This window comes from Carassius auratus, chromosome 14 (genome assembly GCF_003368295.1).
Source record: "Carassius auratus strain Wakin chromosome 14, ASM336829v1, whole genome shotgun sequence".
Lineage (NCBI taxonomy): Eukaryota > Metazoa > Chordata > Actinopteri > Cypriniformes > Cyprinidae > Carassius > Carassius auratus.
In genome coordinates this window covers 17,145,942-17,161,247 of record NC_039256.1, presented here as the reverse complement: position 1 = coordinate 17,161,247, position 15,306 = coordinate 17,145,942, and the positions used below count along the sequence as shown (strand labels likewise).

The following is a 15,306-nucleotide window of genomic DNA, read 5'->3' as shown; positions in this document are numbered from 1 at the left end:
ACACACACACACACACACACACCTGCTGTCTCTCAGACTGTGGCAAGTGCTCAGTCTCGAAGCAAGTCCTGATGTCTGTCCCTCTCCTAATACCTATATGTTCCGTTTCACTAATGGCCGTGAAGTTCTGTATTAAGGTGGTGAATATGTTGAAGTAGAGGTTTCTTATGGACATGTATTTCTAACAGTGAAGGAGGAAGTGCATCTCTGTCTCAATCTCTCCTGTCTGACAGTGAGCACCATCAGGACCCTCCGCTGCCTACCCCCTGGTTTTGACTATTAAAAGTTTACAAGTTTCAGAAATTCAACAGATAGCCTACTTGGTATGTGTATACTTATTTGAGACGAGCTTGAAGGCGATTAAATTCATGACACGCCCCCTAAAGACGCACGCAACACAATATTACACATTCCTGATGTGTAATATTTCCTGATTTCCATAATGCTGGCTGGGACTCGCTGAAAGAAATATGAGTCACTGGTAAAGAAAGGAAGTGAGCGGTGTGCGAGTTGTTTAGATCTGTAAGTGCCACGAGACGCGCCCTGGACAGACACATGGAGTAAAGAACACTCCGCTTTTCAACAAAGAAGGTATGTGATTATAACTATGTGCTGTAAACAGTGTGCTTCATTCAGTTTATTTATGTGATCGCGCATGTAAGAAAAGCTTTTTATGAGAATTACTTGACTACGATACAGCGAAGAGTTTATCCATTTTCATTTTTTCATACATTAACATGCATTATACTACTATTTAATGCTCGATAGTCCAGTATTAAATACAAATTTCATGCAACTTTATTGGAACTGTATTTTCCTATTTGAATTAATAATTTTCTATTTGATACGAAGCATCATATAGCCTAATGTTTAATTATTTATTATTACAAAGAATTACCTGGAGTTGTACATTAATGTGCGTTGGTGATATGTAATTGTGAAATATCCCTATGTGGAAACTGAAATGAGGTAACAGCTACGCATAGGCCTATATTGTGCCATGGAATTTGCATAATGTATTGTCCTCCATGCTGCTACTGCTTCTTCTTTTTTAGTATGATAATATAGGAGAAGATGCCCTCCAGGACAAGATAACCTCCCCACTTATTTTTTTAAAAAAAAGGTTTAATTGTAGTGTATAATTTGTGTACCTGGTAAACAGTTATTTGTGGCATTATATGTTGAATATATATATATATATATATATATATATATATATATATATATATATATATATATATATATATTTTTTTTTTTTTTTTTTTTGTCTATTTGTTAATAAGGGATTTGTGGGCGTACTGATGTTTCTATTAAAGAGTAGAAAATATTGTTTTTATTTTAAAGTAAAGACGATTTTGTAATTTTGGGGATTATTATTTCGTAATTCCACAATTTAGATGCACATTTAAGACTAATTGATTGAAATTATACGGTTTGAATTCAGTTTTGCTATTATGACATATTGTTAAAAAAAACAATGCACATGTATATGAATATGCTGTAATTCATAGAATAAATGTCCTGTTCATTTTAATCTTTTACTAAGATTCTGCTTTGTCTGTCCTTAATTATTTATTTATACAGCTAAATTGTCATAACAGAAGAGAAAATAGATCAGATTATATATCATTCTATCAATTACAGTTAGAAAATATAAAAAAAATAAGAATATATAAGTAGGGTGGTAAGATGGATATTTCTAAATAATGTTACATTTTGTGTTTTACCAACTAAATTGGCAAATGTTTATATGTATATTCCTTCATAACACATTTCCTGCTACATCATCATCCTACACATGATACACTTATACCTAAATATGTTACAGTTTAAAAATAAATGCACATTATCTTGCTCCTTCATACCCTAATATTGATGCTGTTTCATTTAGATATAGTGTATTATACATATCTTCTACAGAAGCCCAAATTACCATATTTTTATGGTGTGGCTATGCTAATAGATTTAATTTGATTACTTGAAGAACATTTTGTCTGATGTTACTTATTTCTATATATTCTCTTTAGATAACCAGATGGAGAGCGATGGAAGCTCCAGCACGCCGCCTCCACCGGACGTGCACGTATCTCCTGCAGATGAGTGTGTCGGCTCTGAGGAGACCCAACAACAGCGTTTGGGCCGATCAGATGGGGCTCAGGATAAGAATGACACCCAGATCCATAACACTCTTCCTGATGGGACCTCTGCCACCCTCAGAGGGACACCCACTTCTTCCAGCACTAAACTATGTGGCTACCTCAACAAGCAGGGTGGACCTCTCAAAGCCTGGAAGTCCCGATGGTTTGTCTATGAGGAGAAGAGCTGTCAATTGTTTTACTACCGTATGGCACAGGATATCAATCCTCTGGGTAAGGTGGATCTGTCTTGTGCCACGTTCAGTTACCCGCTGCAGGGAGAGGAGGGAACCTTTCACATACAGACACCAGAGCGCACTGTCATTCTCAAGGTAAAGTAATCACATGGTTTGAAATAACAGATTTTAAAAAATATATATTGTGAAGCAACAAAGGGTGACAAGCTTGGGATAGGTTGGTACAGTAATTGTGAAAAAAATCACTGAAATGAACAAGGCAACTTTAGATTATTTTAATTTAAACTCATTTTATTTAACTACACAATAACAAAAAAAAAAACACATAAACATAAACTTGAAGGAAAATTAGAAATGATGCCTTGGTTACTTAATGAAATAACAATTAAGTTTGTTATTGCTATTAAAGCTGAAAATAAATAATAATTAAATATAAAGTTGTAGTACTTTAAATATTACAAAAAGTAAAACCAATAAAAATTAATTAATTAATTAAATTAAAACCACAGTAATGAGCATTGGAAGGAATATGTGCTTCACTGCAACAATACTGAATAAATCCCAGTGTGACTGGGAATGCCCCGTGGAAAAAAAAAGTGAAAGCAAAATTATGACAATTACTGATTTAAGATTAGCAGTTCTAAAGGAATCTAATACTTTCTTCCTTTTTTTCTTTTTTTCTTTCTATCTATCTTTCTTTCTTTCATTCTTGTCTCCAAAGAGCTTATTTTTATTGGAGTCAGACAGCCTTTAAAATGGCACAGTGATCACATGACTGCACTTCATATTACACGCACCACATATTTACAGTATCAACAGAGAGAAAAGGCTGCTAGCTGTTCACATTTCGATAAAATATAAAGTTCTGATAAGTGGTCATTGGTTATGTTTTTTTTCTTAACTCTTAAAATATGGTCACCCTCAAGTCTCTCTTTTGACTGTTAGACATTGGGGTTATGTATGGAGGAACAGCATCTTGAGTAAGACAACAATAGTTTCCTTTCAACAGTCTTCAAACATGATTTCGTTTTTAGGCAGCTAACAGGGATGCCCAGATGTACTGGTTGCAGCAGCTGCAGTTGAAACGTACCTTATACAGGGAGCAGCAAGCTGAACATAAGTCCATATCCAGACCAGACAACCACAAATTGGAAAGCACCCCATTAGGAAACAACTCCCATGGTAAGAGCCTAACATCTTAGTAATAGTGAAACCTGACACTGAATACATGAAACTAAAAAAGGTTTTTACTGCATTATGGAAATTACACTGTTTATGTAATATGATATGGTTGAATGCACTTTATTTTTCCAAGTAAAGTTCAGTTGTTTGGCCAGTCACGTGATATTAAGTTAACAGAAAGTGAAAGATAATCAGAGCCAGTCAGATCTTGAGGATAATTCCAGAACGCTTGGAATCTGTGCACCAAAATAGTGTTTTAACTGACTGTTTCTATTGCCAGAGGAGCTACTTCACCTTCAAACTGATCAGATAATGATGAAAAAGAAGAACAATGAAAACTCAAAATGTTGCCTAATTATAATTACTAAAATTAAAAATAAATTACATATAAAAACTAGTAAAAATGTCAAAAGCACTTAACAATGAACTAAAAATGTAATAAATACTATAATGATATGTACTGTACAGACTACTAAAATATATTCTAGGACCATTATGTTAAAAAAAAAAATCCTTTTTGTTTTGTGACCGTATTTTCAAGACAAATAAGCACATTTGTATCAACATTTTTATTATCAGAGTGTGTCACTATTTTTTGAGAATTTAACTTTGTTTTAATTATTATTATTATTATTATTATTATTATTATTGTAAATCTCTTTATTGTCTAAAGTGATTCTCTTTAAAAAATACTGTAATTTTTTATTTATTTTTTTAATTACAGCAAATACTACCATAATGTATATACTTTTTTTTTTTCATTAAAAACTGAAAATATAACTCAAATACTTTGATTGCTAGAGTTACTTCACCTTCAGACTTTTATAAATTCTTCTTTCAATTTTCTGACTGGGTGTTACACCCAAAACTATATCTGGTGTTCAAAAGAAAATATCAATTTCCCAAAATAGAGGCCATTGTAACTAAACAAAGTCACTAAACCAAGGGCTCTGGATTATGAGCCCAGGCCAGAGACAGAGACAGGAAGCAGAGTGAAGAATAGAGGGAGGAAATCAGAAGATTAGCTGCAAGGGAGCTGCTAAAATTGACCAATCAGATGCCACGTCACTCTGCAACAATGTTATAGTTAGTCATCATGATCTGTAGCCCCAGGAGGAGGCTGCAAAAGCTCACTCTGATATTTCGTTTGATATGTCATCAGGACTCATTTGGTCTCCAGACAGTTTGTGCATGTACTGTCTACCCTCATTCTGTTATCTGTCTTAGCAGAAGGGTGTGGAGACATGACTGAAAATGTTCCGCAAACTTCAAGACAACATTTTGCAATTCTGGAAAAAGGGTGGGATGGATATTGATATCCATCTTTTTTTTTTTTTTTTTTTTTATTACACACTACATCTCTCAAAAAATATAAAAAATTATAAAAGCACATGGTCACTAAAAAACATAATATATGATTTTTGAAGTGTAATTTAAACTAATTTTTGAGGCACCCAAAATGTTTGCCAATTAAAGTGGAAATGTGGCAGCAGTACTTTGATACTAATTACTTTTTAGTGTATAACAGCTATATCCGGATAACTGGATTCATTAATGAATTAATTGCAAGTTGTTCCCGGTCTCTTATCGTTTCCAGTGCATTAATACATAATTTCCAGGAATCCCAAGTATACAGGGTTGGGCTCCTCGTGCTAAAAGCACATTCATTACTTACTTTGACAGCCATCCCTTTCCAACCTCAGGCTGTGGTATCCAGGCATTAAGCAACAGCTTTCGAATAAGAGTCAAATGCAGAAAAAGAAGAAGTGAAAGTCTGAGCAGCTGAATCTGTAGAAAATCTGGAATATTGCATCACCAGACAAAGACAGACAGTATGGATATTTATTTATTTTTTAATCAATGCTAGCTTGTGGTTAGCATATAGATCTTTTAAAGAGTACTTATGTGATTATTAGACATTCCAGGCATGCTGGGACATGTTCTGTACCTCACCCTGTGCTAAACAACATTGTTTTGTTCTGTCATTAGAAAAGAGGCAGGTAAAGCAAGATAGAGAAGAAAACAAATATAACATTGTACTGGCATGAGCTTTATTTTTCTTTATGAGTTTTTTTTTTATTTTATACTCTACCATTCAAAAGTTGGGGGTCAGTAAGATTATTTTTCTTTTTAAAGACATTAAGAAATAAATACATCTATTCTGCAAGGATTCATTAAATTGATCAAAAGTGACTACAATTATACAATATATATTTCAGATAAATGTGTGTTCTTTTTTTAACTTCATATTCATCAAAGAATCCTGAAAATAAATGGCATGGTTTCCACAAAAATATTAAGCAGCACAACTGTTTTCAACTTTGAAAAAAAAAAAGAATGTTTCTTGAGCAGCAAATCAGCGTATTAGAATGATTTCTGAAGGACCATGTGACACTGAAGACTGGCGTGATGCTGAAAATTCAGCTTTGCATCGCAGGAATAATTTACATTTTAAAAAAATACATTTATATACAAAAGTTATTTTACAATTCTCAATATTTTATTTCCAAAACATAAAATCTTACTGTGATCTCAGCATTAAAAAAAAAAATGGTTGCATGTGTCTCTTACCAAACAATTAAGAAACAAGAAAATCTCATGATCTGAAAGCATGTTTTGTCATACTGGTTTATCAGGTGTGTTTAACCCAGTGGATTTGCTGCTGAACATTCTTTCTGCCTTCTCTTACACAGCTGACTTCTTGCCCATAGTGAAGACACCTTCTGGCCTAGTGGGTGAAGAAGCAGCCAGTCTGCCTGCACCTGGGTTAAACAGCCCGCTCAACATGTCAATCAAACATCCACTCATTGAGCTGCAGTGAGTACATGTGCTTATGATGTTTACTCTGTCTATATATGTCTATATATCTATATTTCTAGGGAAAAATGAAAAAAGGTCCACGCTTACAGTCTGCGTCAGTGCCTTCCCAAAAAAACTGTTTTGTAATTCTTCGAATTTCTGTAGAATTATTATTTTAAGGAAGTTAGACCCACAAGCATATATGTCATTTCCTGGGATGTTATTTTACACAGTGACCGCATTGTTTTATGTTCTCGTACTAGACAACATCAGATAAAAGAAAACAGTAATGGGATTTAATCCTGGTATTTTAAAAGGCAATACTTATTTTAATAATAAACCAAGAAACATGGGCTTGTTTTTTGTTCAATGTTTAATGTGGGCATTGTACAAAATAATTGATCTAATATATGATTAGGAAGTAATATTAGTTTCAGCTCAGTCTCAGTGAAAGTGGGAAGTTGCTTCTATTTCTTAATAAAACACACCACGACAAACACTATTTCATCGTCATCATCAATGTCAAACATTACTAAACCGATTACATAAGCATACAAAGGGGCCTTTAAAAAAAAAAAAAAAAATTCAGAAAAATTCTGAAGCATCGCTATTGCTGTTACTTGTATTTACTTTGAGACTGAAACTAACCAATCAGCACTTGACTTTCACCAAGTGAGCTATGGGCATGATACAAATCATAAGGTTGGTGCAGTTACTTTTGACCATGTAAAGTCCGACATATGAAATAAGAGTCAGAAAAAAATTGTGTGTGTGTGTGTGTGTGTTTTTTTGTTGTTGAGTATTGTTTTTAAAGCATCAGATTTTATGACTCATACAGTGTGATATAGGAGCATTTACATCTCTTATTCGTGAAGGGAAAAAGAACAGACCCAAATTGAGGAAAAATTTGGTGCTGATGAAGGCATTATAAATTTCGATAGCTTGTAATGGGGGGAGTTTTATAGAATTATACTAGAAGACAACAATCGTGTTTACAACAGGTTTTGCAAGAAAAGTTTTGTCATGTTTATAATTTACAGGCCTTAGAAATTTGCCTATCAAATATAATCCAGTAGAGATTGATTAGACTTTATCTTATGATTAATAAGATGCGCACTGCACAATTAAACCCTACAGTGCCCTTTGTTCATTTAAGCCACCTAGCATCCATCTACAACACACTTAGCATCATCAACAAGTTTTGTACCCGCCCTTCTCTTCCAAAAATGAAGTTATTATTGCTAATCAGTTGTTTCTCTGTTTGATTTATAGGAACACAATGCGCAGTTTCCGTAACCGGCACTCACAGGAAATTAGACAAAGTGTTTTCCATATTGATGACTCGACTGACAAACAAAAAACACCCTCATCTAAGACATCCAGTAAGTACCACAACATTTCTCACTAGAAAAATAATAAACTATTGTTTCAAATTAAAATGCTCATGGCCACCGTCCTCCTTAGCTTTAGCGGTCCCCACAGCCTGTTCTTCTCAAAGCCCAGAATCCCCTGCTAATGCCAGGTCTGAGCAAGATCTCTCCAGCATTTCAACAATCAGAAAGAGTAAAGAAACGTCCAAATCACTGGAGCTCAAGGACACATCTCGACAACAACATGAAAAACTTTACCTGGCAGAAGAGGTCAAAGCGCAGAAGGTAAAGTGAGAAAGTTAATAACCTCTTCAGATTCTCATATAAGATTAATCAACTGAAAGTCATGTATGTGTGTATTGTCAGGAGTTGGTGTTGCTGTTGCATAAGGTGCTAGAAGCTGCTCAGCTGGAGAAGCGCACCTGTGCTCAGTTTCTAGCCGCTGAGGGGGAGCAGGAGCGCTTGGAGCTCCTCAGACACGGCGAGCGGCGTGTGGCCGAACTGCGAGACCATCTGGAGTCCCTGCAGCAAGAGAACGAAAACCTGCGGAGGGATCTAAACCAGAGGGACGCCCATATCGCCGAACTCCAGGAGAGTGTCCAGCTCCTGATGCACAAGAATCAGGCCAAACAGGAAGTGATATTGAAGCTATCTGAGAAGTTAACAGTCTGTGGGGAAGACCAGCATTGCACCAATGGGCTGCGGTCAGAAGCCTTAAAACAGCTAACAATCGAGAATGAGAATTTGAAAGTGAGAAAATACAGCATTTTTACATACAAATAGATGGTATTACAATATATTTCTCTATATTTACATAAAATATTGTCCTTTTTGTAAGTATTATTTTATTATATACTATATATTAGATAGATAGATAGATAGATAGATAGATAGATAGATAGATAGATAGATAGATAGATAGATAGATAGATAGATAGATTAGAGAACATTAAATTGATAAAAATTAACAGTAAAAAAAACATACAAAATGTAAAAATGGAATTCTATTTCAAATAAATGCTTTTCAATTTTCTAATCAGCAAGGAAAAAATGATTGTGGTTTCTACATGATACATGGTTTAGTATGGTACAGAGTACAGCTGTTTTCTATATTGATAATAACAAACAACAGTTATTTAAAATTGTATTAATATTTAACAATATTACTATTTTTACTTATTTTTTATCATATAAATGCAGCAAGAGACTTCTATAAAAAAAAACCTACATCAAAACTTACCAACCCCAAACTTTTGAATATATATCTAATAATATAAATGTGCATTTTTTATGAGGAGTTTAACTACATTTTATGCTTCCGAAATGACTGTGCCAAGCAACTTTACTCTAAGCCCAAACATGATCATATCTCTATTTCAGGATGATTTGAAGGCATATAAAACGCAAAACCAGTACCTGAACTCTGAGATCTATCATCTGACGACACTTTGGAGAAAAAGTTGCGCACAGGAGCAAAGTCTGATAGTAAAGGTACATTATTTTTCACTCAAGATTTCTTGCACCAGAAACAGATACATTTTGCTAATGTCTTTACACTTTTACTGATTGGCTAATATAAACACTAAATGGCTCTTCCTGAACTGAGAGAATAGTGTTTTGAAACTTAGAGTGTGTTCACTTCCATATCAAAAGTTATTGCATTATATTTTTTAATAATATACATTACATTTTTATAATATAAGCACTTAAAAATGGCTCAGAGCCAGTTGCGATGGTAATCTGAGACAGTAAACATCAAAAAGTGTTTGAAAGTTGGATTTAGTGTTGTTACTGTGTGTGTGCCAGTGTGCTGTTCTGGAGGCCAGTAGCTCTCAGACGGAAAGCAGATACCTGGGAATCCTCCAGAAGCTCCAGGAGAGTAAAGAATTGAATCCAGAGCAGAGAGAAGCAGTCAAAAAGGTGGTTAAGGATGCAGTTCGGGCAGACCTGAGCACTGCCGTCAAACTAAACTCAATCAGGTAAACGGTCCCATCAGTTTACCCCAAATACAAATTCTGTTCATCCTGTTCTTTTCGTCTGTGGAGCCTTGCTGTCAGCAGGCCTTATATCACAAACATTTTCCCATAAATGTTTGTCAGAGTTCTATTTATGTTGGAACTCACAGTTCCCTGACATTCCACAGGGACTACGATGAATATGGATTTAGGATTGCAATGGACTATAAAGTTGAGGACCTAAAGCTCCTTGCTAAGATCCAGGCCCTGGAGATCCGATCCCCAGCCGTGCTGAACCAGGAGGAATGCGATGGGCCATTGTTGGCTCGTTGCGCTCAGCTCCTGTTTGGACGCCCTGAAGGAGAACGGTCTTCATCCACAGAACTGAAGAATCTCCTCCGGACGGGCTTACCACGCGAGTACCGTGCGAGGGTTTGGCGTTTTATGATACAGACTAGGACCAAATCTCTAAAAGAGCGTCATCCCAACTGCTATCAGGAACTGTGCGAGAAGAGCAGAACCTCGCCTCATCTGGTGCCCAGACAGATCCAGCTGGACCTGGATCGTACGCTGACCTCCAATCAATACTTTTCCCCTCCTTCAAGCCCCTTGATTCAGAAGCTGGAGAGAGTTCTGCAGGCGTTCTCTTGGCAAAACCCCACCATCGGCTACGTGCAGGGACTCAACAGGTAATTAGCCTCCATAGACATTAAGAGATTTGGCTTTGATTAGAGGTGATTATAGAACTATTGTGAGTATTACAAGTAATGGCCTGTCACAAGCTATTAGAGTAAGCAGGCCACTTCTTGTTAAATTTTTCTTAAATAAAATTAAGGGGAGAACTGGGTATATTACTTAAGAACAAAAAAATGGCAAAAGCTGAATAAGGTTTAAGACAACTATTTGAAAATCTGGAATCCGAGGGTGCAAAAAATCTAAATATTCAGTAATTCGCCTTTAAATTTTCCAAATGGGGTTCTTAGCATTGCATGTTACTAAACAAAGGTTCAATTTTGATATATTTAAAGTAGGAAATTTACTAAATATCTTCACAGAACATGATCTATACTTAATATCCTAATGATTTTGAGCATAAAAGAAAAAAATGATCATTTTGACCCATACAATGTATGTTTGGCTATTGCTACAAATATCCCCTGTGCGACTTATGACTTGTTTGGTTGTCCCAAGGTCAAAAATTTGCATAAAAATAGAAATAAATAAAATAGAATAATTTAGTATAATGCTAACAAAAAATAAAAACTGTCTAACTTTGTCAAGATTTACTACTAACCACTTTATAAAAAGTCTTTATCTAATCATTTAAAATAAATAGATTTTTTATTAATTATATTATATAATTTATTTCAAAGTTATAGTTTATAATATCTTATATAATATAAAATATGATATATTTTTTGAAAGAAGTCAATATCTTATTACATCATTTATTTATTGAAACTTGCTGATTTTAAGTGTGGTCTCAGATTCTCTGCTTACCAAAGTTATGTGGTAAGTGACACAAATGACATGCAAAGTAATAAGTGCCTCGTGTGCCATGCTGAACACTGCGTACTAACAATATTATTACCATAACATGTATTGTACTGACATCTGCTGGTCATTTGTAGATCAACAACATTCTGATGGAGGGTACCTTACCAGTGTTCCAGTTTTTTGAGTAGCAATTGGAGGGTTTTGTTGTGAAAACCTGGCAACCCTTCTTACAGGCTAAACATAGTTAGGTGTAGGTTTACTGTGAGGGCAACAATATCTATATGGGGAAAAAAAAAAAAGTAAAATAACACCATCAATGCCACTGTGTGCAGACTGGCAGCCATTGCTCTGCTGATACTACAGGATGAAGAAGATGCCTTCTGGTGCTTGGAAGTGATTGTGGACTACATCATGCCTCCCCATTACTACACTAAAGACCTGGTGGGCTGTCAGGTGGGAACTCCACATTAATCCTAAAACTTGCTGTTTATTAATTTAATGGTTCAGATTTTCAGTCCCAGATTTTCAGTATGGTCTCAGACTATTATACACTACTGCTTTTAAATGTTTGGAAGCAAGTATTGAAATATGTTTCACTTTCTTCTTCCCTTCTCTCCAGGCCGACCAGCGTGTGCTAAAAGATCTCATGTCTGAGAAGCTGCCTCGACTCACGGCTCATCTGGAAGCGCTGAAAGTAGACGTGTCACTCATCACTGTTGAATGGTTTCTGGTGTTGTTCGTTGAGAGTCTGCCTGCACGCATACTGTTTAAAGTATGGGACGCCTTCCTGTATGAGGGCATCAAGGTACTGTAAAGCATTCTGGGGAGATGCTGTATGGATCAGTACCTGGGGCTCTAATAGTTTGAGCTTTCTGGATATTCCGCTGAATATAACCCTCATTTTGACTCTAATCCACTTGTGTAAAATACCTACATTTCCCATCATTTTCACAAAAACGACAAGCCTACAGGCCAAATACGAGGACACAACATTGAACCAGATTCCCTTGTGTTTCACAGGTGATATTTCGTTATGCATTGGCTCTTTTCAAATACAAAGAGGAAATCATCTTAAAGATCAACGACAGTGTTGAGATGTACCAGTTTCTCCGCATCTTCCCCTACACCATTGCAGATGGAAGGTAAGATGAAGGATAGCAAATGGAAGAAAGAACAGAGCAGAGCACAGAGTGTGAAAAAAAGAGCAAGAGTAACATAAAATATACATACAGAATACCGTATATATAATGACCTAACATGCTCTTCTACAGTATGGAATAGTAATATTATCGTGCATACGATGCATTCTAAAAGTATTAAAGCATTATACAGTAAATTTACTCATGCCTTATGCTATAGGATATAATTATTATGCATGGTTGCAACTTTGAAGGAGTATAAAGAATTTCCAAAGACTTTCTAAAAGACTTTACTCTGTAAAGATATCGGCAGGTATTATAATGTATTGTTTGTGATAAGAAACAAAGGAGGGTATATTAATAAGCATTGTAACCAGTACACATTTTACACAATCAAAATTGCATAATCAATATATATTGTACTATTGTAATTTAAATAGTATATATTAGTCCATCTAAATGTATACCTGTTATATATGTACCGTATTTTTCGGACTATAAGTCGCACCTGAGTATAAGTCGCATCAGTCCAAAAATATGTCATGATGAGGAAAAAAACATATATAAGTCGCATTTATTTAGAAACAAGAGAAAACATTACCGTCTCCAGCCGCGAGAGGGCGCTCTATGTCTTCAGTGGTAGACTACAGGAGAACTGAGCAGCATAGAGCGCCCTCTCGCGGCTGTAGATGGTAATGTTTTCTCTTGGTTCAGGTCTCTTAGTTCATTTTCTTGGTTCATGTCAAATTAATTTTAATAAATAAGTCGCACCTGACTATAAGTCGCAGGACCAGCCAAACTATGAAAAAAGTGTGACGTATGGTCCAGAAAATACAGTATATACAGTAAATATTACTTCATAAATGTGCTACTAATTCCACAGATCTCAGTTTCTCTCTGGAGCTCCTGGTATTGTAGAAATGTAGCTATTTTTGCAGCAGTCAGACATCACCATATATAATTCATTGAGCCATAGTAAAAACAAAGCAGCCTGCATCTGTAAGAAACAGAATATGGGTCAGATGCCTCTGTGGTGTGGCTATTTTAAAAAAGTATTCCCCTGATACTGTGCACACACCTGCTCACTCCTGTTTCCAGTGCATGGCATCGTTTCAAAAAAAACAATGAAGAAAAGCTGGCTTGGGGAGAGTTTTTCCAAACCACAGGTTTCTGCAGGAAATAAACAGAGCAGCTAATTCGTCGCTGGAGTTTCAATCTCAATATAACTCGTCTTTCTCGTCCCCAGGAAACTGACAAGCATTGCCTTCAACGATATGAACCCGCTGCCCATGAAGCTGCTACAGAACCGGCGCGCCGCACATCTGGAACGCCTCCACGCTGAGATTAAAGAGCTGGAGAACTTACGGGAAGCATTCAAAGCTGAACAAGTCCAGTGCAAAGACAAAGAGCTGGACACCCTGGCTAGTGAGGACGAAGAGGAGGTATAAGATATCAAACATAAGCTCTTGATGCATGAAAACACTAAAGAAAAAGAACTCATAAATTAATCTGTAACCATATTCCAAGTCTATATAATGGGTGGCTAATATATGATGAGGAATAGACCAAACACAAATATCATTTGCTAAAACAAATCTTTCCATCAGCTACTTTTTAGTGCCTTTATCAGAATGATATGAAGGTGAGTAAATGATAGCAAAGACACTGGATAAATGGTTTGACCAAAATGGTCATTTTATCAGCAAAAAAAGCATCACTGATCTTAGTATTAGGTGTGTTGAGGCCCTAATTATTTGGTCTGATATGCATGTGCAACTACACTACTGTTCAAAAGTTTGGGGTCAGTCAAATGTATAATTATAAATTCATTAAATCTTCAGTTCTGCAGGGCCACATTAAAATTATCAAAAGTGATAGTAAAGGCTTGTCAAGTTTTCCACTAAAATATTAAGCAGCATAACGGTTTATAACACTGATAATAAGAAATAATTTTAGCAGCAAATCTGTATATTAGAATGATATACTGTGATATAGATATATATATATATATATATATATATATATATATATATAAATTATTCAGCTTAGCCATCACAGCAATTAAATTATATATATAAAATATATATATATATATAAACTACGTAAAACAGGTATTTTACATTGTAATATCATTTCACAATATTGCTGTTTTACTGTATTTTTTAATCATACAAATGCAGCATTGAGATTTTTAGAAAACTTACCAACCACAAGCTTTTGAATGGTAGCGTGCATGTAATGTCTTTGGCAAATATTTGTTTTTAAATTGTCTTTTATTGTGTTGTTGTTTTTTTTGTAAAAAAATGTTTTGTTTCTACTGTATATATATATATATATATATATATATATATATCACATGCAAGCCTATATTATCGGCATCATGCAGAGTTCACAGACTAATATGATATAAAATAAATGCACATAATAAAACACTTAAAAATAAACGTTCACTTCACTTTGTCTTCATATTGAGGGTGAACATCTGACACATCTGAAGAAACATTGTCCTTTTTTTCCCGCACTTTATTACTTTAAAAAACAGGATACGTATGAAATCATAAATATAAAAATCAAACAAATCAACAAAAACTTAGTTCAGTGTTACAAACAACTTTACTGCAGGTAAGAGCTATAGCTAATATCACACCAGAGGAGTAAACTGATGTATTGCCCATCCATAACTGTGTCCGATAACAGAATTGGTCTATTCCCCGTGTGACACGTGTGAACAGAAGCACAGTTTCCCAAAATGAAGAGAAATACACTCACAATCTCATCTCGAAAAAAAAATCAAATAAGAACAGTGGCTTGTCGCATAATAAAGCTATTGTTCTATCAGTGTTAAGTCACATGTATTCTAATGCCAAACAGTTCACGTTCCTACAAAAATGGCTCATTGTTTTAAAGAGTTAGAAAAGTCCCAGGTCAGGAGCATGCAGGTCGTGTGTGTGTGTGTGTGTGTGTGTGTGTGTATACAGTGGTTATGGGTCTACTAGCTTGCCTCTAAGCACAGCTCATCTGTTTCGTTCTAA

The 15,306-nt window shown here is 35.2% G+C and overlaps 2 protein-coding genes across 2 annotated transcripts in view; both read left to right on the top strand.

Moving 5' to 3' along the window:
* LOC113113858 (RING finger protein 44) overlaps window positions 1-15,306 on the top strand; it is a 1,123,463-nt gene that overhangs the window by 1,032,787 nt on the left and 75,370 nt on the right. The gene's annotated exons all lie outside the window — the stretch shown is intronic.
* Window positions 434-14,254, top strand: LOC113113845 (TBC1 domain family member 2A). The gene is made up of 14 exons (XM_026280354.1): window positions 434-591; window positions 2,028-2,467; window positions 3,367-3,514; window positions 6,208-6,331; window positions 7,586-7,695; window positions 7,778-7,968; window positions 8,050-8,433; window positions 9,064-9,174; window positions 9,490-9,662; window positions 9,827-10,327; window positions 11,468-11,588; window positions 11,755-11,940; window positions 12,156-12,277; window positions 13,521-14,254. The coding sequence occupies exons 2-14, from the start codon at window positions 2,036-2,038 to the stop codon at window positions 13,720-13,722; spliced, it is 2,805 nt and encodes a 934-aa protein (XP_026136139.1). The 5' UTR covers window positions 434-591; window positions 2,028-2,035; the 3' UTR covers window positions 13,723-14,254.

Excerpts from the sequence above, each read along its gene's own strand:
- LOC113113845 (XM_026280354.1), top strand. The coding sequence starts at position 2,036 with ATGGAGAGCGATGGAAGCTCCAGCACGCCGCCTCCACCGGACGTGCAC. Across the intron at positions 7,969-8,049 it reads AAGAGGTCAAAGCGCAGAAG|GAGTTGGTGTTGCTGTTGCA; the intron begins GTAAAGTGAGAA and ends GTGTATTGTCAG. Across the intron at positions 8,434-9,063 it reads TCGAGAATGAGAATTTGAAA|GATGATTTGAAGGCATATAA; the intron begins GTGAGAAAATAC and ends TCTCTATTTCAG.